This window comes from Hippichthys cyanospilos, chromosome 16, assembly GCF_059441005.1.
Source record: "Hippichthys cyanospilos isolate Australia breed blue-spotted pipefish chromosome 16, RoL_Hcya_1.0, whole genome shotgun sequence".
NCBI lineage: Eukaryota > Metazoa > Chordata > Actinopteri > Syngnathiformes > Syngnathidae > Hippichthys > Hippichthys cyanospilos.
Genome location: NC_142384.1, coordinates 17,233,666 through 17,258,882, shown reverse-complemented (window position 1 = coordinate 17,258,882; position 25,217 = coordinate 17,233,666). Strand labels below are relative to the sequence as shown.

At 47.1% G+C, this 25,217-nt stretch overlaps 5 protein-coding genes across 10 annotated transcripts; 4 read left to right on the top strand and 1 right to left on the bottom strand.

The window, feature by feature from the left end:
* Positions 1 to 8: 8 nt before the first annotated feature.
* btr30 (bloodthirsty-related gene family, member 30) lies at positions 9 to 5,588 on the top strand. Its single transcript, XM_088437235.1, has 13 exons — positions 9 to 59; positions 848 to 975; positions 1,727 to 2,128; positions 2,446 to 2,550; positions 2,644 to 2,739; positions 2,807 to 3,040; positions 3,104 to 3,284; positions 3,350 to 3,442; positions 4,168 to 4,194; positions 4,294 to 4,320; positions 4,415 to 4,590; positions 4,661 to 4,816; positions 5,174 to 5,588. The coding sequence occupies exons 2-13, from the start codon at positions 856 to 858 to the stop codon at positions 5,357 to 5,359; spliced, it is 1,803 nt and encodes a 600-aa protein (XP_088293361.1). The 5' UTR covers positions 9 to 59; positions 848 to 855; the 3' UTR covers positions 5,360 to 5,588.
* A 1,118-nt stretch (positions 5,589 to 6,706) lies between these two features.
* On the top strand, positions 6,707 to 9,024 carry csf3b (colony stimulating factor 3 (granulocyte) b). 2 transcript variants are annotated; one of them, XR_015868201.1, is made up of 6 exons: positions 6,707 to 6,906; positions 7,363 to 7,514; positions 7,585 to 7,695; positions 8,160 to 8,291; positions 8,352 to 8,782; positions 8,962 to 9,024. XR_015868201.1 is itself a non-coding variant. In XM_088437252.1 (5 exons), exons 1-5 carry the CDS (start codon positions 6,891 to 6,893, stop codon positions 8,553 to 8,555), a joined length of 615 nt encoding a protein of 204 aa, XP_088293378.1. In that variant the 5' UTR covers positions 6,707 to 6,890; the 3' UTR covers positions 8,556 to 8,955. The 2 variants fall into 2 exon arrangements, 1 of the variants encoding a protein (XP_088293378.1); XM_088437252.1 differs by lacking the exon at positions 8,962 to 9,024 and having other exon boundaries at positions 8,352 to 8,955.
* A 569-nt stretch (positions 9,025 to 9,593) lies between these two features.
* On the bottom strand, positions 9,594 to 13,356 carry samd14 (sterile alpha motif domain containing 14). Of its 3 annotated transcripts, none has more exons than XM_088437240.1 (11): positions 13,207 to 13,356; positions 12,807 to 12,856; positions 12,545 to 12,702; positions 12,244 to 12,360; positions 11,986 to 12,175; positions 11,786 to 11,879; positions 11,619 to 11,702; positions 11,390 to 11,552; positions 10,792 to 10,911; positions 10,572 to 10,727; positions 9,594 to 10,076 (listed from the first exon to the last, which is right to left on the bottom strand). In XM_088437240.1, the coding sequence occupies exons 2-11, from the start codon at positions 12,841 to 12,843 to the stop codon at positions 9,933 to 9,935; spliced, it is 1,263 nt and encodes a 420-aa protein (XP_088293366.1). In that variant the 5' UTR covers positions 12,844 to 12,856; positions 13,207 to 13,356; the 3' UTR covers positions 9,594 to 9,932. The 3 variants fall into 3 exon arrangements, with proteins under 3 accessions (XP_088293366.1, XP_088293367.1, XP_088293368.1); XM_088437241.1 differs by having other exon boundaries at positions 12,807 to 12,852; positions 13,207 to 13,304; XM_088437242.1 differs by having other exon boundaries at positions 13,081 to 13,227.
* Positions 13,357 to 13,638: 282 nt separating this feature from the next.
* Positions 13,639 to 23,025, top strand: arhgap27l (Rho GTPase activating protein 27, like). Its single transcript, XM_088437227.1, has 21 exons — positions 13,639 to 13,804; positions 15,992 to 16,110; positions 16,667 to 17,550; positions 17,827 to 17,967; positions 18,091 to 18,240; positions 18,722 to 18,880; positions 18,980 to 19,045; positions 19,886 to 19,999; positions 20,082 to 20,156; positions 20,277 to 20,336; positions 20,517 to 20,584; positions 20,655 to 20,742; positions 20,811 to 20,912; positions 21,178 to 21,276; positions 21,341 to 21,413; positions 21,498 to 21,614; positions 21,698 to 21,796; positions 21,887 to 21,964; positions 22,239 to 22,373; positions 22,631 to 22,736; positions 22,805 to 23,025. The coding sequence occupies exons 2-21, from the start codon at positions 16,080 to 16,082 to the stop codon at positions 22,986 to 22,988; spliced, it is 2,829 nt and encodes a 942-aa protein (XP_088293353.1). The 5' UTR covers positions 13,639 to 13,804; positions 15,992 to 16,079; the 3' UTR covers positions 22,989 to 23,025.
* An 836-nt stretch (positions 23,026 to 23,861) lies between these two features.
* On the top strand, positions 23,862 to 25,132 carry dnaaf19 (dynein axonemal assembly factor 19). Of its 3 annotated transcripts, none has more exons than XM_088437260.1 (3): positions 23,862 to 24,013; positions 24,372 to 24,539; positions 24,633 to 25,132. In XM_088437260.1, the coding sequence occupies exons 1-3, from the start codon at positions 23,865 to 23,867 to the stop codon at positions 24,760 to 24,762; spliced, it is 447 nt and encodes a 148-aa protein (XP_088293386.1). In that variant the 5' UTR covers positions 23,862 to 23,864; the 3' UTR covers positions 24,763 to 25,132. The 3 variants fall into 3 exon arrangements, with proteins under 3 accessions (XP_088293386.1, XP_088293387.1, XP_088293388.1); XM_088437261.1 differs by having other exon boundaries at positions 23,865 to 24,013; positions 24,375 to 24,539; XM_088437262.1 differs by lacking the exon at positions 23,862 to 24,013 and having other exon boundaries at positions 24,033 to 24,539.
* The last annotated feature ends 85 nt before the right edge of the window (positions 25,133 to 25,217 follow it).

Below are 25,217 nucleotides of genomic sequence, written 5' to 3'. Positions count from 1 at the left end.
TGTCGTCACAGCAAAACTTGCGTTTCAGGCTGAGCAGAAACGCAACTGACGATAAGCAGGTAAGAAAACTTTTTGAAATATTTTTATGTTTTCCAGCCTCGGACCTCGTTTTGCTCCCGTGTCATAGGAACGAGTCAACAGAAAGCAACTTGCGCCGGTATCAGAAATTGCGTGCGAATGCGAGTGGATGAGTTTACATTTGAAAATATGGTATGACCAGGGATTTTGTTCGGTGAAATCGTAAGCACCCGCGGTTGTCTTTTATTTTGAAAGGAAAAGCTCAACGTACTCTGAAAAAAATACATTGTGAAAGTAAAACCCAAGAGTGAATGTATAGTTTTATTTTGAAAGGGTCCCGTAAAAAAACGAGATGAAGATACTGCAATAGCGATGCTAACGATGCCGGCGGGTGTCGCGCGTGACCACCGCAGCAGCAGGGGGCTGCCGAGGACAAACGAACAGGTGAAAGGTCATTAGTAAGCTTTCCCCGCCCCTTCATGATTGGCGGGTCTCATTCAGGCTTTCGTGACGTCATCAGTGAACCAACCAGTTGCGGAATGGCGGTCATGTTTTCAAAAGATTTGCGCAAGCGTTTAGGTTTGTGTGTCCGCAAATTTGTGTTGATCAGTTTGGTGCCTTGTAGCCCCGCCCTGTATCTGGCCAGCACACCTGTAGCCAATCAGACAAGCAGTCATCAGAGTTGTCGGTCATGTAACAGGAAGTGGGTGTTTTCTTGTTTGTGTGCGAGTGCTGAGGAATGAGGCGCTGCCCTTAAGGCACTTCCTGTTTCACCTGTTCCTCCCGGGCTAAAGCTAACACTGCTGTCGGTGTACGTTCTTTGCGGCAGGAAACAAGATGGCAGAGGCGGCGGCGGCGGCGCCCAATCTGTTTTCGGAGCAGGAACTCACCTGCTCCATTTGTCTGGACCTCTTCACTGATCCTGTCTCCACGCCATGCGGACACAATTTCTGCCAGGTATGCGTCAACACGCACGACAGGTGCATAGCAGCAGTATGTCATGTGACTGGTTAGCAATGGGCTGTCACGTGATTATTTTCTTAGCATGCTAGCTTAGCATCAATGCGTTCCATAAATGTGTTAGTAGTTATCGGGCTAGCTTAGCATTCGTGTCAAAACTAGTGGCGTGCCCGATTAATCGGCCGCGGCTTGTGATCGGCAACTTGTGTGCAGTTTAGTGTCCCCGCCCACTTTCTTTGTCACATGACAGATCAATTGGATTGAGTATTGAATCACTTAAAGAATTGAAAATCGAATCGATTTTATACAAATAATCATCAGGGAGCAGCCCAGAAATGGACAAATCCATGTGGTCGTATCGGAATTAGGACCACCCCAGTTCATAACTGTTTGTTTGGCCTGCTAGCTTAGCGTCATTGTGTCATTTGACTGTTTGGTTAACTTAGAATGCTAACTTAGAAAAATTTGTTTTTTTGTTTTTTTGCGTGCTAGCTTAGCACATGATTGTTTTCTTAGGATGCTATTCTGCGTCAGTGTATAATTTCACTGTTTGCTTAGCTTAGCAGTAGCGTGTCACGGGCTAGCTTAGCAACAATGTGTCATTTTACTATTTGTTAACATGCTAGCTTTGCATCAGTTTGTGATAACTGTGTGGTTAGCATGCTATTTTATCATCACAAGGTTGTTTTGTTAGTATGCTAGCTTCCTAGCCTCATTGCACACTGTATGTCGCCTTTTTTTTTTGCAGGCTTGTATTGGCGGCTATTGGGCGTCGACCGCCACTTGCACGTGTCCGCTGTGCAAACACCCTTTTGAAGAGCGTCCTCAGCTGAGCATCAACAAAGTTTTTGCCGTGATCACAGACAACTACAAAGTTTCTCGTTACGGCGCCGCCGCCGCCACGTCCAGCGCACCGTCCAACACCACCAACCCGTTCGTGACGGCGTCCAACGAAGACGTGGTCTGGTGCGACGTGTGCACGGGGGTCAAGCAGCCGGCCGTCAGCTCCTGCTTGACGTGCACGGCGGCGTACTGCAACGAACACATCCAGCCGCATCACAAAACGGCGTTCTACGCCAAGCATCCTCTCATGGACCCGCAGGAGGCGCTCAGGGGACGCACCTGCTCGCTACACCGACGCCTACTCGAGGTGAGAAGATATTGCAACGTATGACATCATACATGTTAACGGATGCCAGCGGTCATATGAGATGTATTCTTTATCCTCCGCATAAAACTAGTAGATACTAGTGCTGTACTGAGGAGCTCTGAAAGGAATTAAGTGGTTATTGCGGATCCAATTAGAGTTCCGTCCAACGTCGCTGTCGACGAGTGAAAGGCCCTACTAGCCTAACGCTGGATTTGAGATCCAAGTGTTCAGAATTCAACTTGTATCTCAAGGCACAGCTGTACGTGAGCCCGACGAAAAGCATGACGATGGTGTGTTGTGTTGCCTTTGACGTAAAGGTTTTCTGTCGGACATGCCAGCAATGCATTTGTGCCATCTGCGTACTGGAGGACCACCGAACTCACCAGACTGTGTCGGTCCAGACGGAACGACTCGCGAAACAGGTAGCGCACTTTGCTCGCGCACTCCGCTCACTTCCTGTTCACCCACTTCCCGTTTCCTGTCACGACTGACCGCGCGGTCGGGCGCGCGCTTAGAAACACGTGGCGAGGACAGAGCAGGAGATCTTGAACCGGATAAAAGACAAGGAGTTGATCTTGGCAGAACTGAGGCCGAAGATGGACGGCGTCAAGGTCAGAGTCTTTGTTTGCCGACCGGCGCTACGAGCGAGATGCCGACACGCTAACGCGCTAACGGCAGACTTATGGCGAGCGGGAACGAGGGGAAGTGGAAACGCTGCTGGATGAGGCGGCCGCCTCTCTGGACCGCCTCCGAGCGCAGGTGGTGGGCGGAGTCCAGCAGCAGATGGAGACGGTCCTAGCCCGGGGCGATAGCCAAGTCAGCATTCTGGAGGCGGAGCTGGGACAGCTGAGGGACAGGCGGGCCCGGTTGGAGGTTCAGGCCGTCAGTCAGGACCACATCGGATTCCTGCAGGTGAGACGGGAACCCGGGCGGCCGCGCCGGTGACCTCGGCCGACCTATTCCTCCTGCGCTCAGAGCTTCTCGGAGGCCACGTCGCCGCTGGGCTCGGACCAGCCCGTCAACGTGGACGACCTGGACCTCCACCTCCACTTCAACCTGGGCGGAGTCAAGGCGGCGCTTTCCGAAGTCCGCGACAAGCTGGAGGACGCCAGGTTGGGAGGAGGTGGCGGCGGCGCCAGAGGATCCCTGGCCTCCCGTGAGTGGCCGTCGGCCTGCCCCGCCCCGTCTCTGCCCCGCCCGCTCACGCGCAGTGTGCCGCAGTGTCGTCGGTTGACCAGATGATGGCGGCGGAGAGCATGCTCAGTCTCAGAGGAAGCAGCAACAGCCTGAGGAGGAGCCAATGGGCACTCAGAGGTCAGCAATTTCAGCCTCACCAAATTTTCCGCATTGAGCGAGTCCTCGGCAAGCTTCGTAACTAGCCAAAAGTCACCGGCAAGGTCATAAAACTGCGGATTTTTGCGGATAATTGGTTCTCTTAACTCACTTAATGTCCGGAAAAAACGTGAAAACGTGACCCCGGCATTCATTGAACGAGATAAATAGATGAAAATGATTTAAAATGTTATTAAATGAATATATAACTTGAAAGCCTTTTTTGAAACCCCAACACTACTTTGGAAGCACAAGTTTTAAACATACAGCCCTCGGGCCGGTCCTGGTCCACAAACGGATTTGATCCGGCCCGCGAGATCATCTTGTATCGTATAAAAATGAGCTGAATTGTTTTCAATAAATGAAAAACTTGAAACGTTTAATGATTTAATAGTGATGTTGATGATTTGACAGTTTTAGAAAAGAATAATAAATGATATCAATAAATATATACCATGATTTTATTGGGCCGCCCCACTTGGGGATTGCATTTTCCTCTATGCGGCCCGCAAGCTAAAACCAGTTTGAGCCCCCTTTATTTAACCGGAGTGCGTAACTGTGAGTGCAAGATTAAAAAGTAAAACAAAAAATGTCAAGTACAGTATATTGTTTTAGTTTGTTTTTTTTTCAACTATAATAATTTGTCATTCTTATTGACGCATTTATTGTGAAAGCGAGATTGACGCAAGCTTCCTGTTTCCTTTCAGACCTGAAGAAAATGAAGCCAGTTTCGGGTACGTACGTCACATCTTCCCGCAGGCCGTGAAATGTATTCAATTCGACGACTTAAAGTGCATTTTTATTCATTTGTTTTTTATCTCGGCATCACGCAGGTCACAAAAAAGCTCGCGTGTATATGGGTAAGCACCTTTGACCTTTCACGACATCATCACTAGCGCTACGTTAGCATGCGCGACACTAACGGCGGGGCGCCACCTTCTCGTTGGCCTTCAGATGACGTGAGCTTGAACCCGATGACCGCTTACCCGTTCCTGATCCTGTCCGAGGACAGGAAGCAGGTCAAGCGCGGCGAGAAACTGCAGTTTTACCGCAACAGTCAGCATCGATTCGACGTGTGGTCCTGCGTCACCGCCAAGGATGGATACGCCACCGGGCGACATTACTGGGAGGTCGGGCTCGCCGCGTGCGCGTCACGCACCGCGTCCACGCGTGCGAGTGTGGGACAGTGTGCGCGCGCAGGTGCTGGTGGGCGAGAACAAAGACTGGAAGTTGGGCGTGGCCAGCGAGTCGGCGCAGAGGAAAGGCCTTTTCGACATGAGTCCCTCCAATGGGTATTTCGCCCTCTGGTGGAGTGGAAGCCAACTGCGAGCGCTAACCACCCCGCCGCTCACCAAGGTCCCGCCTCCTTTCCTTTCCCACGGTGCAAATATTTCTATAAATCCGTAAAAATCGGATCGTGGAAAGTGGCGTTTTTGCGCAACTAGTACAATAATTGTTGGTGTTAATTCTCATGCTAGCCAAACAAATTAGCTGGCAGTAAATTCCATTTAAATTTTTGACAATATTCGATATTTTGAGCTTATAGCACAATTGTTCTTTTCACACTGATATTGAAGGTGATCAGGTGATTTATTTGTTTGTTTCAATTGTTTTGCTCTTAATTTGAAAAGAAAACTGTTACAAGATGAAAAAGCATAGAATTAATTTCCTGAAACTTTGTTGAAGTTATTTTTTTTTCCCCCCACCTACTAGGTGAAGGCTCCACCAAAGCTGCGACAAGTAGGCGTGTTCTTGGACGTGGAGACGGGGCAAGTGTCCTTCTACAACGCCAAGTCGGGTTCCGAGCTCTTCAGTTTCAACTGCGGCGAGTTCACCGAGCAGATGTTCCCGCTGTTCGGAACCGGGGACAAAGAAGTGCCCCTCGTCATCCTCACCTGAGGATCCTTGACTTTCATATTTTGGACTTCGCAGTTGAATCAAAGGAAAAGATGTTTTGGAGCACTACTCGGGCGCCCCTACTGTGGCGGCAGCGCTCTTGCGTAATGAAATGTAGTGGATCAACGTCATTTGGTGGACCTGTCGCAGTTACACTTCAATATAGCAAAACTGATCACACTGTACTGTTATATGACATATGTATTTTTAATAAATGAATGGAAGGAATCAACACTGTGTGCGCGTGTGTGTGTTGGTGGGATGCCATAGACGGTCTCCCACAGGAAAGAATAGAATTGAATGTCTTTAATAAATCTGATCAAATTTGATTTGATTCAAGCGGATGCTATTTCAGAGAGGCCCACTGACACAAAGCAAAATTCCATGCCAAAAATGTTTTTTGTATATAGATGCAAAATCGTTTTTTTTGTTTGTTTGTTTTGTTTCATTTTGTATTTTTTAAGGAAATACAGTTGAGTCATTGGTCAAATAAAATCAGGTTTTGAAACCCTACTCATGACATCATTGCTCTGGAATGATAATAATGACAGCTTGTGGAATTTCCCTCATAAATATTGAACAAATAAACTGGGCTGCTTCTCTGTTTTTTGAATGACGGGTCGATCTTAACCTTTTTTTAATTTCATTACATATTGACAATGCAGAAAATGCAGAAGGAAAATAATTTGGTTCCGAGCTTGGTCTATCACATATCAGAAAGAGAGCAAAAAGGAATCTTTACAACGTAAAACTTTATTTACTGTCATTATTTTAAAACTTTAGGTCGTGCCGTTACCAAGCGGTGCCCTGCTTTATTTGTTTATTTATTTATTTATGTTTTATCTGCGCAACTGTGATGTCACTTTTAGTCAGCAGGAAATGGCCGCTCCTGACGTGGATAAAAACAGGTGGATTTTAATACTTCATTCATTTTCCACAATATTTATCTGTATGTGGTGGGTCCACATATAATGTCTAATTGTAAGGAACATTTTTGACTTGGCTTTTCACTTAAGAAATGTGTTTAAAAAAAGTGATGATGAGGAGGTGGAAGAGTGAATCACTGTGTTGCGAAACTCAAATTATGGCTGCATATCCTTTCCAGATCTTCCCCGATTTCCCAAACTTGAAATGCACGCACGCGCGCGGGGGAGACGTCACGAACGCGCACGCCGGTCACATTAAAAAATACTTCAACAAATTGCATTCGATTTGTTTTACGGTCATGTTTAAAGTCAAAAAGTACGTCATTCAAATCACGATTTGGCGCAAAACATTTTTTTTTTTGGTAAAGATTAACTACAGTGTTCAAGTTGTACCCGGAAATGACGTCGTCGCACTAGCCTTGCTGGGACTGTCATGGCGTCACAGGGCGCTGTCGTCACTTTGGGCAAAGTTAGCGCCGCGTCTGCGTCGTCTTGGTGGAAATTCCCGGGCGAAGCTCGCTTAAATAAAAGCCAATGGAAATTGAAGCTGACTTGTTCTTCGTCTTGGTCGTCGAGAGCGTGCGAGACGCCAAACCGCCTTGACCGACATGCACGCGCACGCAGGTGAGCGCAGAAAGGAGCTTTTGCCGGGCCACGCCCCCTCGCCGCTCACGCTATTGAGGCCGCTGAACTCCCGTTGTCTGTTCAACAATTTCGACTTCGTGTACTTTTACTGCACAAGCTAACATTTGGATTAGAAACGAAAATTGAATCTCCGACTGACAAGTTTTAAGCAGAAGTGACGCACTTAAATATAGAAGTTGGGTGAGCGCCACAATTAAAGTCCATTCCGCGGACAGATTTTATTTAAAATAGTTTTAGTTAACATTAGATTGCATTCAGTTTTGATTGAAACAATTGGATAAGGATTCAGTAAGATGATAACCACAATTAACACGTTAATAAAGTAACACGTGACCAAGTCAAATGCATCTTTTACTCTTGATTGCAAATACTTTTCAAGTTGCATAAATAAAAACAACGAATTTCTCAATAATTTAATACTGTTTCCTGCTGCAGTTTTCCCGCTTTTGTGTTGCTGCTTCCTGTTCCCGCCGGCGACCCATTCGGCGCCCGCCATCAGTCTTTCGCCGGCTCTGCGAGACGCGTTGGAACGAGCCCGCATGCTAGCCGATAAAATCTCCAAGGACGTCCCCGCCGTGCTGGCCCAGGTTGCTTTTCATTGCTCTCTCACGCACCGCGGCGCTTGCTAACCCTGCTTGCACATTTCTGCCTCCGCAGGCTTCGAGCCTCGACCTCCCGCAACCGACCAGTGACCTCCAGATGATGGCCGCCGCCCTCAGCATCCCCGCCGCGCCCGTCCTCAAACCCCTCGCGCAAAATTTCAATGTGGTCAGTATGCCCAACGCTAAGATCTTAACATTTGGGTTCTAAATATAGTTTAGTATTGTTGTAAAATTCATCTCTATGGATATGACTTTTTTTTTTTTTTAGGCTGATACTGATCATTAGCAGTCACGGAAGTTTATTATTGACATTTACTCTCAGTAAAAATGAAAACATTGGCATCAATATTAAAAAGAATATTTATTGAAATGCCTTTAAAAAACTTCACATAAGTCTTAAATAGTTCCCTGAAGTTAACGCAGTTCTTTCTAAATTGATCGATTGGCCATCAGGTTTTTTTAAAAGATGCCGATATTTGTCAAAATTTCAAATATTGTCACTGAGAATCAGTGTGTCCTAATTGTAAAACACACAAAAAGGTGGATTTTTTTTTCGCGTTGTTCGCCATGAGATTAGTTGAACAAGATTTCAGACTTGACTTTGATGACGCGCTTTGCCGCCCCCTACAGGACACGTGCCTCAATCGCATGACAGCAGGTGTGCGGATGTTCCAGGGCCTTCTGGGCATCTTGTCGGAGCACCTCGGCGGTCTGGATCACCTCCGGGCCGACTTGCGAGACCTGCTCGCTCACATCGCCAAGGTAATGCAAACGCTAACCGAACGATCGGACGCCGCATGCTAACGTCCGACACGTTTCCAGGTGCGGGAGTCCGCTTCGCCCGACGGCGCCGAGACCCCCCAAGTTGAGGGTCGGGACCAATGGGCTGGGTTGGCGACGCATCTTCACGGCGACTACGAGGTGCAGACGGCTGTTCATCTGACGCTCACTCAGCTCAGATCCTTCACGCACGACATCATCCGAAGCCTCCGAGCCATCGCCGCCAACGGCGCGCTAGCGCGCTAAAATGCGCGACTCATACTTTGACGGGCGTCAGCTCCCCTCGGAGATGACACCAAGAAGGATGCGGGAACCTTCCGTGCGGGAATACAAATGGAAAAGTCTTTCATCGCTTCCTGCGCTGCCCCCTGCTGGACAGACATGACACAGGATAACTGAGAAGGACTGCAGGTGCACGTGTGGAGGAATTTGGAGACCGTGGCGGCGGTGGGCGGAGCTAGCAGTCAGCCATGGTGAGGAATGCTGACTCGGCGTGGCGAGCGTGTCTCGGCGCGCACCTTGCTCTGTTCAGCACTTACTTGTTGAAAGGCACTTATTTATTTATCTATTGTTTCATTTTTTTGTATTTATGACTTGATCCTTCCTATTTATTGGTCGTCGGCTTATTTATTGACTCGCCTTTTGTTTTTAGGGGGGCGGAACTGCTTCCTGACAGCTCACTGTCAATTTGAAGTCATATTTTGGTTTTTCAATAAAAGGATGAAAATTGAAAAAAAAAAACGTGCCGATTGAATTAATTGAATCATCAAAAAAGTGTTTGTCGGATTGACTTTTCAAATAATCATTCGTTAGATTGAGTTGACCTTTTCGTTTTATTGCATCGTAAGTAGCTGATTGGAGGAGTCAAAATTAATCGATTCATTGACACCTGTTCAATTATTTAACCATTTTAATAATTGAGTAATCATTTATAGCCATCAATTTGAAATTGGCCAAATTCTCTTATTTACGCACTGAGTACACATGATTGCTGTAGTTCCCCACGAAAGCATACTCCAACAATATAATAGTGTCCAGTTTTTCAATTGATCAATTGAATATTTTATATAGTAATTAATTCTACAAACATTCGAAGGTGGAAGTTGGCCATATCACCTTTTTTTTTTGCATTTATTGTAGACTTACAATTGCTAAGTACTACTCCTGTATTACCAAATATTTTTGGACTGTCTTCTTAGCTAAACACTTGGGAAAAAATACTAAGGACTTGACGCACCTGACCTGGGTCTGAACTATTAAAAACATAAAAATATGTATTCGGGATTGAATGAGTTAAAGATGTTTTTATTTCGTGGATTCCCGGGCCTGTGGAGGAAGGAAGAGTACAGTACACCGAGTCACTTTTTCTAATTTGGAAATCATCAAAAATCCACAGCGATGAGCGACAACTCCCATTTAAGTGCTTGACACTTCCTGCTCTTTCACAATAAGAGCTTTATTGGAAAGCTCGGCCATCACAATAACTGCCTTCCACAGATCAAACGTTAACAGCATTTGCGTCTCGTTTGCATATGAGTGAGCGAAAGGAAACTGCACTTTGATCATTTTTGATTCGTAACAAGGCGATCCGGTGACGCACAGTGGCTGCCGGCGGGCGGAAGTTTAATTCCTGCGCTGCTCGCGCTGCTTTCGACGCTCTTTGTCCTTCTGCTTTCCGCTCTTCTTGTCCTTGTCGGCCGCCGTCTGCAATACTTTGATACGCCGCTTGAGGGCGCCGCGGTCACAGGAGCTCAGCACGCCCAGGCCCTGTGGACGGCACTCGGTTACCACGGAAACCGAACCCCACCCGTTTACGAGTTTTCCCAGGTAAGTTTTCCCAGGTTCGGATGAGCTGAAATTATCATTTGATTTCTGAAGCATTTTTTGTTTGTTTTACTGATAACTATTTTGTTTTTGTGAGCTAAAATAGCCTTGCTCCAGCTGAAGTTTACCCCGAAACAAAACAAATACGCTTTGGGTGTTAGCTTAATGCTAACTTAGCATTAAACTAGTCACATGCTTGCTAACGTAATGCCAAATTTAAATAAAATGATTAATGCAATTCCCGTCTTGTGCTTAATATATTTAATGATTTATTTTCTGTCTTAACTCATAAAAACAAATTTTGCTGCTTTCAAGTGACCAATTATAATTTAAGGGCTACTGGTGATTTGAAAAAAAAAAGAACAAACATAAACTTAGCAAGATCTTGTCCAAAAGTTTATCATGCACATGTGAAGAATAAAAAACCTAACAGCTAACCTTGAGCTTCCCGCCATCCAACTGTAGCAGCGAGCGCCCGTCCACGTGTCCGGCTCGGAATTCGGGGACGTACTGGTCCATGCTCAGCTCCTGCAGCCACTCGCACACCTGCTGGCTAGTCCAAGACGAAACCGCGCACGAAGCCTCGTCGCCAAGCTGGCACACGTGACCGAAATCACGTCATCTTCAGAATACATTTTACATGGCGTGCATATGTTACCTCATCAGAAGATTGCGACAGCGTTTGGTAGGGATGCGAGGAGGACATGGAGGAGGACAACTCCACATGAGGACACAGGGAAGTGTTGGGAGGAGAAAAGTCCCCGCTCAAATTCGACTCCTGCAATACATGCAAAAAAAGTGCCACAAGCTAACAGTTTGCATGCTCAATATAATATCACGTCTTCCTGCTACTATATGCTAACTGCTACGGGCTAACAACATTTCAATTCAAGTTAAATGTGTTAACTTGAAGCACTGTTGTCATTAGCGCTCATTTGTACCTAATACCTGGACACATGTTTAATATGTAAATTTGTATCAGGTGCTAAAGAGCGGTTTAGAACCGAGAGCTAAAGAACCGATTTCCAGGAAATGTTTGCTAGCAACAAGAAGTGCATTATAAAAAAAGTTTCCATAATAGAAAGCACATAATTATAAACAGGAAGTCAGTGCATCAACAAACAGGAAGTGCATGGTAATTAAAAGGAAGTATCAATTAGGAAATGGATTTGTGTGCCAATTATCAAGGAGTTTGGACTAGCAACAGGAAATATTTAGTAACAGGAAGTGTTTATCAATTTACAGGAAGTGTGTACCTGTGAGCAAGACTTTGAGGACGCATGTTCAGTCATGGGGTGCATTTGCGGGGAACCGGGCGTCGTTCCCGAGGAAGAAAACCAGGAAAAGGAGACGAAGGACGTGGACGCTCGTGAAGATGAAGACGAAGAATCTCGCTCTCTGAGATTTTCGGATGTCTCCCTGGGTGGAAGGCGGAGGTCAAAGGTCAAAGTTTAATGTGTGTGTGACGGGCCGGGTCAGACTTACCGGCCGCCCGCCTCGCTGGCTCGTTTGTCTCGTTTGTCCAATTTGTCCTTCTTGACTCGAAGGTACGAGCGCCTGAGCGTCACGCTGGTCACATGACAAAAGTGTCAGTGAAATCACAACAATGAGGGGCGGGGCTTACTCAGCGCTAACATCGTCACCGAGCTCACCCTAAATCCTGAAAGCGTCTTTTGGTTTTCTGGTCGAGCAACACCGGAACAGGGTCGGGAGGACTCGAGTCTCGACTGGACTCGGACACCAGAACTTACACACACACACACACACACACACACACACACACACAGTTATATTACATGTAAGCATCCTCACAAGTATAGCTGAAAACGCCCGTGTGCGCGTGTGTTTTTACCTTCACTGTCCGGCCTCTTGCTCCTTCGCGTGTAAATTGGCGAGGCATCAGAGGAGGTGGGACAAGACTTGGAAAGCAAGCTGGTGGGCGTGGCCAAAGTCTCTTGAGACGTGTCATTGGTCAGTTGGCGGTAGCGCGCCCGTGGGGTCACAGCCAATGACAGGCCGGCGTCCTCCGGCAAGCGACGCACCTGTAAAATGATCAGCGGACGATGTTTTTTCTTTTTACGTTTTGAATGCCGATATGTGATCGACCAACCAGGGATGTGTCGAAGGAAAAGGCGGAGCTACGCGCCGACAGCAGCAAATCAGGGGAAGGGGAGGAGCCTCGCATTGTCACTTGGAGAGGAGAGTGCACAGAGAATGTTGCATTGTCCTGGTTGTCACAGACGCACACACGCACGCACGCACACACACACACACACACACACACACACACACGGTCATTTCAAGTCGGAGTGATTTCACTGTTAAAAACTCATGCTAGTGCTATTGACTAAGTGCAAGAAAACAGACATGCTGGTCAGGTGCTGTCACATGATTTACACACACTTAAGCACCTGTTTCCTATCCAGACTGTCATCGCCATTGTCGTCATTGGAGCTGACGCTGTCATGGCAACGAGAGCGGGAGGGGCGGTGCCTGCGGGTCAGCTGGGCCCGCCCCTTTTGGATGCTGTTGTCCAGCAGCTCCGTCTCGGGAATCACCGAATTCAGCTCTGGCACATAAACACAGACAGGCGATAAACCGATGATGTCATCACGTCACATGACCTGACGTAAAAGTTAGCTTTAGCATCTGATGCTCTCACTTGCCACTTACCAAACACACTGTCGCTGTCGTCCAGACCGGCGGACATGACTCAGCACTTTCTGAAAGACAATAACACACACGTACACACACACGACACGGATTGTTAAGAAGCAGGTTGGAAGAGGGAGCGGTCCGGCGCGGCAGACACATAAATAACGAGAAAGAAAGTGAGAGCATGAGCAAAACAAAAAAAGAGAAAGAGAGGGAGGCCAACTGCCCCCCAGACGACACGACAGGAAGTGCTGACGTCATCACATGTTCAACAGCTCCAGCAGACGCACACCTCATTCCCTTCCGCTCCAATGGTGTCATGCAGAGATCATAAATGAAGATGAAGATGAGGAGGACGAGGAAGATGAAGAAGAGGGTGGGTGATGATGAAGGAGGCAGGCGGGCGTCGGATCCTCACGTCATGTCACTTTTGCGCTGGACGCAGTCTGCCGGCTGGAGGCGGGAAAAGTGCTGCCTCATCCGCGCAGCATCAGCACCGGCGCGCTCACGAGCGCGCGAGCGCGAGCAGCCTCTGGAGCCTACCATCGCGTAGGAGTTGGTAGGGGGAGTGTCCTTGATGAATACGAATAGCTGTGTGAATACAGAACTGAAATCTTATTCAAGAGCGTATTTGTTGATTTCTGCTTTAAATTACATTTTTGTTTTACCTTGTTGCTTTCCCCTTGTTTCGCAACGGGGAAGACGTCGATTGCGCACCCTGCGCGAACAACAACCCACCGCTAGATGGTGCCAGAAAAACGTTATCAGCGCAGCAGGAAGAAGAAAGCCGGATGCAGGAAGTGCTTTGTGGCGTGCGGGCGGGATTTGTATGGGGGAGGCGGGGCCTGGGCTGGCAAGATGAAACAAGCAGGTCTCGGAGATGGGCGGGGCCAATGACAGAGGAACCTGTTCCCTGATTTTCACACACACACGCGTACACAGAAAGTACACGAAAATACACGAAAAGTACACGAGGACACACTGTCATGACCGTTGTGCTTCTCTTTGGACTCCAGGTAACGTCAACTACTTTTTATTGCACTTACGTATACACACACGCGCGCATACTCACACGCTCGCACACATCCATGGAAGTGTGTGTCGGTCTATTTTTTCGAGCTCGAGTGTGTCGTTTTAGCGGGACATTGAGTAGTGAATTTGTGTATGTAGTTTTGCGTCCCTTTTATGAGTTATTTAGTCAAGAAGGAAACGAAGGACGCAATTCGCGCGCGTGTGTTTTTTTTCGTTAGCTTGCTAGCGTTGAGCTCCTGCGTGCGCGCGCGCGCGTGCGTGCGCGAGCGTGTGGTTGGAATGTGCGGTGTGGTTGGGTGTGTTTGCTTGCGTGCGCGTCAACCGACAAAAGAAAAAAGCAAGTACAAGTACTCAACCTTCTTTTTCTTTCATGCTTTTAACTGGCCTTTAAGTATAAAGAGGTGTATTTCTACCCACGCTACCCCATTGCATAAGTTAATAAATTTTCTAGTGGTATTTGTATTACGGTATTCATAACCTCTGTAATTGCACTAACCCCAGTTTTAATATTACTACGGTACAATTCTAGCAGTAATTTTAGAGTTGTAGTGTTTATATACATATATATGTCATTGTTATATGCTACTACAAACTAATGCTAATGAACGGTTGTGCATCAAAGTATTAGTATTCATAATGGTACAATTTTATAAAATAATAATTTCAATGTGTTAGTTCATTTGTAGTGTTATTGAAGTCGTAATGTTAATATCAGTGGGAATGTCAGTACTATAAGTCATGAAAGCAGATTAATAACGCATCCGCGCCACCAATTGGCCCTGCTTTAAACTGATGTGAAATTTGCAGTGGGAGTCTGGAACGCGTTCCAGTATTTCTCGAAATATTGTTTGGAAAAAATTGTAAAATAGTGCAATTTTATCTCGGCAATCGTATGTCAAGGCGCCTCCATGTGTCTTATTTTTCAGTCTTGTTTGTAAAGATTTTCTTATTTGTGAGGCATGTTGTCACCCATGTCGCCGGGCAACCTGCCAGCCATCTTCATGACACAGACGTGACAGCCAATCAGAGCGCAGTGTTTCCGAGCATGTGATTACTGGGTCATGTGACATTTTTAAAATGTCACCTGACACATTTGATGTGACCCTGCTAACCAACTCACTCAAAGGTTGTTGAGTGTCACATGACTTTGAGGTCTCGTCTAATTGGTCAAGAAATGTCACATTTGCTTTGTCGATTGACATTAAGTTTTATGTGTGTGCGCGCGTCCAGCCTTTGGGAAGGGTGTGGTCACGGGACACACAAACACACAGAAAAGGGGGTGGAATTCCAGAAGGCCTCATGACACACCTGAAACACACAAATACAAGGCTTGAGGTGTGTTCAGGTGTGTCGGACATCAGGTCGCTGACTCAACAAGTAGATTTAATTATCATTATTAACGTGGGATTTGTCGTCATGGGAAGTACAAAACATTCAAATATATCGTAAGTGTTTTTATATTTTTAGTATTTGTGTGTGTGTTTGAGCATTTGAATTTTCAACTTTGCTTGAAGCAGTCATACTGTTACGTGACAAAGACAGGAAACACACACTCACATGATGTGTTCACGAGCTACAGTGGCGCAAAAAATCTAAAAGTGCATCAGCACGACACTTTCCTGACAAGTGTCAAGACTTTGAACCCGGAACACTTTACGTTCAGTAAGTCACATATAAAACACACTCTCTGTGTGTTTGTGATGTCACTGAGGGGGTGGTGACCGGGAGGCGTGGCTTAGGACTGACAGGAAGCAGACGCTTCCCTCTGTAAACAAAACAAGGCTGAGATGCACCTCCTACAATTGTTCTTTGTGTGTGTGTTTTGTGTGCACACAAAGCAATATGATCTTTATTTGGAGACAGAAATGACGTCATATATGGAAAAAATGTATGACTGGTGTGTTGACTGGCATCGATGTATTGTGTGGCGTTGACTGAAATGTGTGTGTATATGTTGACGTGTATAAGGACGGTGCGTGTGTTGTATTTTGCGTTTGTCTTGCATAGGGTGTGTGGCTGTGTTGATTCGCATTAATGTGTGTATGTGTGTGTGTAGTGAAAGACAAGTCTTGACAGGGCGGACTCAAGCACCTCGAGAATTCCGCTGACAGCCATTTTGTGTGCGTGCTGCCACATTTCAGGTGATATTTGTACTTCCTGTTGTCTCCTAGAGAACGGATGGTTGTCCTTGACCTTTCACCCCTCACCCGTGGAGCGGCCGGTTGTCCGTCAAGCTGAGGGGCGGAGTCGGCGATCACCATGGCAACCACGTCCTCCTTGCTGGGCAGAGGTTAGGTTCCACTACAGTTTTTCACTTTTTATGGCTTAGCATTCGCAAGCTGCAGAAGTTTTTTTTTTTTTTTTTCAGTTGGTAGTAAGGTCATGTTTAAAACGGTTATTACATTTTTTTACTGCAAGCACCAACTCAAAATAATTACTGACTCTCTAAGAGCATGGAAGTGTTTTGGTGATCAAAAATAAGACTTTCACCAGTGGCGTTAACATCCACATCAATGGGCTATTTTTTCAAAGAACCCCCGAACGTACTTTTAAGATGCATTATTTTATAACGGATGCATATTGAAATGTTTAGAAAAGGATTAGGGCCAGCGAAAAAAAGGAAAATACTGTTCAAAGTAGCAACACTTGAACCCTTAACTTTGTTGAAAAAAAAAAACTCTTCAGATTTGTGTTACGCTGTTTTTTTAGACGACATGAATGTTTGTTGTAAAATTCTAGCAACAAATGCAGTGATTTCCCAGGGTCCTCAAAGATAACACAGTTTGCTCTGTTATCGGCCATCTGATTACTGATCGGATACTAAACGTGTGTTGCGTTTGTTCTAGGTGTGGGTCTGGTGCTGGTGGAGTTCCAATATGAGTACCAGGGTCGCGACGGCTCCATCATCTCCATCAAGCCCAACGAGCGCTACGTCCTGCTGGCCAAGACCAACGCCCACTGGTGGCAGGTGCGGCGGGACCACGCCTCCAAACCCTTCTACATCCCGGCCAAGTACGTCAAGGAGCTCCCGCCGGACGCGACGTCCCCTCTGGATTTTGCCTACCCGCTTGCTCCTGAGGTGACTCCGCCCACTGCTCCGGCGGCGGCGGCGGCCCCCGTTCCCGTGCCAGTCCCCGTGCCGGTCCCCGTAGCCGTTCACGTTCCCAAGGTCCTCGAGGAGCCCGGCGGGACCAGAAACAAACCCAGCGATGAAGTGACCATCCGGCTCAAGCCGGACACCTCCGGCGGCTACCGCAAGACGGAGAACCGCATGTCGACATTCGGCGTCCCGCTGGATTTTCTAGACTTGCCGCCGCCCCACACCGGCAGCCCTTCGGGTCTAGACGTCATGGACAAGACGGATGGCTTATCGGTGAAAAATCTTCCCGAGGAACAAAAAGATGCGGGCTTCAGCTCGGCTAACGTGACCGCCGCCCGACCCCACACGCTGCCCATCCCCGTGGAAACGCCCACCGTACCCGACCTCAAGGATTCTGAGGTCGTGCCCTCACCGGGAGGGCAAGGAGAGGCGGCGGTTACGGAGGAACATATAGAAGAGGAAGAGGAAGCCATCAAGGCCACGGAGGACAGCGAAGAGGACGGCGATGTCCAGGAGGAGAAAGAGGAACCAAAAAAGGAAGAAGAGTCCTACCACATTTACGAGTCCATCCAGGATCTCCACCTAGATGCTCTTATCGGGGAGCTGAACCCAGGTCCGCCCCCCAAACAGGTGAACGTTCTAGATTTCCTATTTTTAGACTACGGTTTGATACCACTTTGGAACTATTTTAATGTGAGGAGAGGAGCTTCATTTAGACATGATGTAGTGCATTGTCGCCATCATTTGGCAATTATGTTGTTGTTGACTGGCTGCTATGATTAGCTAGCAAAGCATGATGAGGAATTTAATGACTCCTCGTCGCTATGACGATGTCTGCCGGCTAACGCAAGAAACCAGAGAAGAAAGCATGAAATATTCATTAATCCCTGTGTGTGACACCCGTAGGCCTGTGACCCCGCCCCTGAGCTGCTGCAGCTACCTGACCCCGCCCCCTCCATCGTCCTCAACACAGGCCACACCTCATCTTCAAGCACCTCCTCTGAAATATTAAGCCCCTCCCCTCTCAGCCCGCAGCACGGATGGCAGGTCGGTGCCGCGGAGTTGGATCTGAATTTTAGGATCAATTATTATCGATTATTCCATCGATTATGCGCCACTGTCGAAGTGACCGGAAGTAGATTATTTCATTGTGAAAGGACTCTGTTGCAGATTCACACAGACCAGGAGAGCGGGAGGGTGTTTTACTTCCACCCGCTGACGCGACAGACCACCTGGACAAACCCGCGCTCCCCCTCACCGCTCCCGACGTCCCCCTCAGCCTCGTCTCAAGCCTCCTCCTTGTCTCCGACACCCTCCCTGGTAAAAAAAAAAAAAAAACAAGAACACACACTTTATTTTCCATACAAGTAGAAGGGGAGGATATCCTTCATAGTCGGTTATCTGCCTGTGCAATAATACACTCTTTGTGAAATATAATAAAGGCAAAATATTTCAGTGCTACTCTTCTCAAATGGGAGTACCTGAAGGCACTTTAGGGGGTATGTAAGACTTTATCAGGGTTTCTCCTGGTATCAGGACAATGAATTTCATGCTGTAAAAAAATCACTTCCATTTACTTTCTTATTAAGAGCACATTAATTGGAACCTGAAGCAACTTATTTATTACTGAAAAAAAATGTTGAGAACCACTGCATTAAGAGACTTCGTCTGCGCAAGGAGAACAATTCAGTGAACTTGTAGTGCTGGTAACACACTTTGAGAATTGCTGGACTAATACACGAACGTTAAAATAACAAAAAATAAGGAAGTGAGGAAAACTGCTAAAGGCCTTTCCTTTCAGTCCGGCTGTGAGATTTGGGAGCAGCTGATGGACCAAAACTCAGGAAGGCTCTACTACTACAACCCCATCTCTGGCGCCACCTGCTGGACACCTCCAACCGTGGCGCCCGTCGTCGCCCTCAGAACAGATGACACCACCGCCAGGCCGGACGACGGCCCGGTAAGAGCTCACCGGTGCAGTTTAAACATCACGGGTCATCTCACACACCCCATTTTATTACTGTTTGTTTGTGTGTGTGTGCGTGGATTGAACTTGAAGCCCCCACTGCCAGAAGAAGATTATCCTGTAGACGTAAGCAACGGCAGTGACACTGTCTTCGCTACGGTACCTCTTGCACGATCACACACACCTACAAAGATGAACGAACAAAATCTCACAATTTTAAACAAGGTATTTTGGAAAAAAAAAGCACTTCATAAAGAACAGCAGAACAACAGAATTAAATCCTTCAAATTTTTGTTTTTCAAAACGGCGTTTTGAAAGGAAAAGCTGTTCAATGCCACCAAATGCATGGTAATCTTTAGCCGATGTTGTATGTTAGCGCCAAGCTAGCAGAAGCTATGGGCTTGTTGTAAATATTGTCTTTGTTGCATGACTTGTGAATCGGGTCAGTCGTATCTCAAGGCACACTTGGTACTTGTTGCTTATGCTGTCAAACGCGGTATCTGAAAAAGTCAAACACTACCCTCTGCTGGCCACTTTAGGTGAGTGACTGAGGAAAATGATCACACGCTGGCTCATAGCTCAGGTTACAACCAATCATGGCTCAGCTTGCAAATGTCACGTGAGCAAACTTGAAAGACAGCTGAGCCCGAGAAACTGTGATGTCATTTTCAGGCGGCGACAAGTGACAAAATGGCCGCACCTAAGACAAAAGTGAAATTGGCTGCTTAATTTATATTCCACAAATGAAATATTAATACTGTGTTTAGACTGGTGAGGTCAAATAGATTACATTATTGAAAGAAAAGTTTGGACTTCCCAATTATTTTAGGAACTATTCCGGTCCAGATACATCAAACGAGTTGGGAATGACTCAATAATTCCAAACGCAGTGTTAAATCTGCAAGTTATAAGTGAACACTTAACACAAGAAAAAAAATCCATTAGTACTGTCTTGTCCCCATGACAACCATGTCATGTTTTCCTTGTTGCGTTTCCCAGCATGCTCGGCAGCACGTCATTCCCAGAGCGCACGTGGAGCTCCAAGAAGGCGTCCGGATGGCGAACGGCGCGCCGGATCAGCGCTTGGCGTGGCGACACAGCGTGGCCGAGGACGTGAGTGGCGACCGGCGACCATCGCGCCCGCCGTCTGTCACGCTTCCGCCGGCGGGTTGACAAACTTACTTGCGTTCCCCAGACGTTTGCCTCGCGACACTGGAAGAACGCGTCCGACTTTGCGGAGTTTAGGAGGGACTCGCCTGACAGCGCGCAGGTACGCACACGCGTACGCATTTAAAAGGCCCAAACCGACAGAAACGCACACACAGCCGCGCACCTATGCATACACGTCGACAAGTATACGCGGGGTGTTTATGATGTCATTGTTTTGAAGTACTGTGATAGGTTGAGGCTGAAGAGGAATCTGTCCAATCGCAGCACAGACTCCCAGCAGGTACTACAGGTCCTTGGTGCTGGTTGGCGGCTGACATTTGTCTTTGCTCAATTTGTTTGCCGTTGCTACGGGAACACTTACTCGCGAAACTAACACCTACTGGGTTGAGGGCTCCCTCTGGTGGTGGTCGGCCGTGACGACATATGGGATGATCACGTGACTTACCGTCTTTGCTTTCAGGGACACCTGCTGGAGAAGGCGGGAATCGTTAACAAGACCAAAGTAGTCGATAACGGCAAGAAGATCCGGTGAGTTTTTTTTGTTTTTTTTTAAATTTTTCTTTTTGTCACTTTTGCCATCCCGCCGTCACGACGACAGAAAAAACTGGAGTCAATCTTGGACCGTCCTCCACGGCGGCATCCTCACCTTCCATCGGGACCCCAAGTCCGCTCCCAGCAGCAACATGGTGACTCAAACCTTTCATCGAAAACGCTCAGGCGTGATTCTCACCTCATCTGGTGTCTGCTCACTCAGTCCAAGGCCTCGCAGATTGTCCCGGAATACACGGTGGAGTTGAGAGGAGCCTCGGTGTGCTGGGCCCCCAAGGACAAGTCGTCCAAGAAGAACGTCTTGGAGGTCAGCCCGCTTTCTGTGTCTTACTGCTCTAAAAGGCACCATCTCGGGGTGGCCTATTTGTTTTTGCTTGTCGCCTGAAACCGACATGGGATGTCATTTTCAAGCCACAGCCTGTGACAAAATGGCCGACTTCTGAATAAAAACAAGTGCATTTTGCTGCTTAATTTGTATTCCGCATATGCAATATCAACCGTAATGCATTTTTTGCCGTGCGTAGAACATATTATTGGTAAGAACGTGTGTGTGTGTGTGTGTGTGTGTGTAGCTACGGACTCGTCAAGGATGCGAGTATCTGATGCAGTACGACACAGAGAGCATCATTGCTGATTGGCTGAAAGTCATTCAAGACACAATCCGGCAGCTTGTAAGGCAAACACGCACGCACACACACACACACACGGTCGTGAGAGTGTGGTCGCGCCTTTCAGGAGCAGGAACACACGTCAGATGACGAGGACGACGCGGCCTCGGACAAAGAGGACAAAGACAGGAAGCGGGCCAGTAAGCGCTTTCATGGCAAGCCACGCCCCCTCGGGCGGCGCCACCTTAATTGCCGTGACTGAAAATGTGGCGACGCCTCGGCAGGCAGCAGAAGTTCGCTGAGCGCCGACACGGAGCAGACGAGAGTTCGGACCAAACTCCGCCGCTTCCTCCAGAGGAGGCCCACGCTGCAGAGCGTCAAGGAGAAGGGATACATACGAGGTGGGCGCCGCCGCAGACGCCGCGCATGCCGCCGCGCATGCCGCCGTCGCGCTCCGGGTGACGCCGTGGCTCGCTGCGTTCAGACAACGTCTTCGGCTGCCATCTGGACACGCTTTGCCACAGGGAAAACGGAACCGTTCCAAAATTCGTGGAGAAGTGCGTCAAAGCCGTGGAGAGGAGAGGTAACACGCACACGCACGGTTTTGTCAGGTCGGCACTTTTTTGTTTGGATTCATCTTGCAAAGGTTTTATTTTTTTGTGTGTGTGTCCAGGTCTCGATATGGACGGCATATACCGCGTGAGCGGAAACTTGGCCGTCATCCAGAAGCTTCGACACAAAGCCGACCACGGTAGCCGACGCGATTTTCCCTAACGTTGGCTCAATTACCGATCGTGAGATGGACATTTTCATACTAGACGGTGGACGCGCATATACATACAATGTCCCAAATGTTCTCTCTATGTCGGCAGAACGCTCGAAAAGGTTCTCACAAGTAATAGCTATACAGGAACGCACGCTCCTTGATGAAGTCTCGCTCATTGTCTTTCTTGAGTGATTCGAACCCGAGGATAAAAATCTATCCTCACGGATGACGACGTGCGTCTTTGTACGTCTATTCTCAGAGGAGCACCTGGACTTGGAGGACGGCCAGTGGGAGGACATTCATGTGTTGACGGGATCCCTCAAGCTGTTCCTGCGCGAGCTTCCTGAGCCGCTCTTCCCCTTCAGCTTCTTTGACAAGTTCATCGCCGCCATCCGTCAGTACTTTGACCATTTTCGGGTCTTTTTCTTTCATGTTATTCTCGCTGCATTTTTTATGGATTTTATTAGTAGTAATAATTTATATATATATATATATATATATAAACCTAACAAAGCATATATATGCAATTTAGCAATCAGTTGCTTCATATTCCAATTCATTTGCTCTTAATTTGAAAAGAGCAATGTACTGCGCTGTACTGTAATGACGTGCGCGAGCTTTCCTTGATGCATCCTGTTTTTTCTCCCGCAGAGGTTCCTGACTACAACCTGCGCGTGTCCTACATGAAGGACTTGGTGCGCTCGCTGCCGCTTCCCAACCACGACACCATGGAGCTGCTCTTCAGGCACCTGCGCAGGTACGCGCTCCCGCGCCGACCCCGCCTCCCCGCCGACGTGGATATCAATGGGTTCCGTTTGCGCGCAGGGTGGTGGAGCACAAAGACGCCAACCGCATGTCGGTCCAGAGCCTGGCCATCGTCTTCGGGCCGACGCTGCTGCGCCCCCAGACCGAATCGGCCAGCATGACGGTCCACATGGTTTTCCAAAGCCAGATTGTGGAGCTCATGCTAAATGAGTTCCACGTAGTTTTCGAGCAGAGGCAGAGGTAGCGCGCGGGGACTTTGATTCCAAACGTGATGGCCAACACCGGGGGGAGGAGGGGGGGGGGGGGGGTCTGGGGGGGGGGGGGGCATTTTGTACGCAGGCTCCTTGCTGCTACACTACTAAAATGATCAATTTCATTTCAAGTTTGGCTTTTTTCTTTCATCTTTTGAAACACTTGGCCTTATTTATTATTACAGTGTTTTACAAGAGCAACTTAGTTGGCTTCACTTTTATGTTTCACATTTTAAAATGAAATTTATCTCGTTTTAAAAAAAATGGCACTGTAAAAAGAATTTTTTGGGCTGTATACTTGCATAACTTTGTGCCAGGAAGAGAACACCTTGGAGGAGTCGCCGTTTCCTTCCGCACCTTCTACTGACATTCCTAGAAAAAAATGTATACACAGCAGGAAAAGGGTAGAATTCTGCTGAGTTACGGAAGACACGATGACCTCATTGTGATGCGAGCTTCTCGGATGATGTCAGCCAATAAGATCAATAGAAATAATATGACGACCAGGTGTTTTATTGTGATAGATGACTTCATGTGATAAAACTTGTGGTCAGAAAATAACCCAAAGTCATCAACATTGATACATTTCTATTTGGACAAATGGCCAAAACCGTAATACAGAACATGTATTATGATCGTGGTTAAATTGATTTCACTTCCAAAGGAGCTACTTTGTTTGGATTTGTTTTTTACGTCATGAAAAGTGTTGTATTGAATGTAACACGAAAAGAAAACATCCCGATATAATTATTGTTTCAGACATGCATATGTTTTGTAGGATTGTAAATTAAATGACTCATAGCACTCTTGACGTATGTGACGTTTTTTTTTTTAACAATTTTGGGCCCTTGGAGTTTCCGTTCGTTGTCATGTCAACGAAACAATCGTTGAGAGCCACTGGCGTGAGGAGAAAAAAGCTACAAGGTGGATACCCTTTGAACAACCAAATTGTAAAATTGGGACGGGGCGACAAAATTTTTGAGAGAAAGTTGCCATCGGAACGTCAAGCGTTTGGCAGGTATATACATTTCTTACATTTCGGAGTGTATGGTATAATTTCAACATCAGCAACAGCACTGAATTTGTTTTCGTTTTATTTAAAGCAAAAGGTAAAATACGTCAGCGCCTCCGAAAAAGTGCACTTGCGTTCACGTCAGCCATCTTGGAAGGGTATTCCCGGTAAACTTGCTCAATTTTGTGGCCATCTTGAGAAGGTGCTTAGGGCAAATGAATTTGGTAAAGAGCACTTGGCCCCGTTGCGATAGACACTTAAAATTCCACGTTTGCTCAAATGTCACGATTATACGTTTTAATAGTTCAATGATGATCGTTTATTGCGTAATTGTAAAAGTAAGATACTGACCTCATGAGCGCAGTAGAATAACCCATTGGACGATGGCGTCTTCTCGGCGTGACGTCATTGACTTCTCGGCTTTGGAGAAAGCTTTACGCGCCGGCGTGGAAGCGGAACAAAAATACCGACGAGAGAATGACGCCAAGCTGAGGGCCGTCCAGCAAGGCGTCGCCTCGTATGAGCAGTTCAGGTTGGATTCCCCGAAAGTTGAGTTTGGTCGGCGCATTTCCATTTGATCATTGGCGTTCATCATTTGTTCTTTGTTATTTTTTTTTATTTTTAGGAATCTGGTTTTGACCAGTCACCTGACTCCGCTCCACCAGAAAGACAAGAACGAGCGCAAGCGCGCTCCGTGGAACCCACTGGTTGCTCCCAGCAACGACAACGGCAACGCGCCTGACCCGCAAGAATAACACTCGTGCACATCGATAATAACAAAACTCACACCAGACCTTCGATAACAACAATACCCACAAACCCTCAATATCAACACACCCGATTGTCAATTAACACGTGGACCTTAGTAGCAGCAAAAGTACACACCTGACTCTCAATAACCACACTACACACTTGACTCAATAGCAATATCTGGGACATACACACCAGACCCTCAATAACAAAAATACACTGAATCCCAAGATCAAGACAACTGATCTTTTTTTTTGCGATAACCACAACCCTGAGTAATAACAAAAAAACTAGACCCTCAATAAAATAAACGTATAGAAATTTGAACGTGAACACCCAAACGTGTCAAGTTGTAAATAAACGTTTTTCTTACGTGCCTGTGTTATTATTTCAAATGTGTGCGATCGACCGTGACCACCAGGTGACGCCCCTGTGCCGTTTCCGTGTCAGCGTGCCCGCG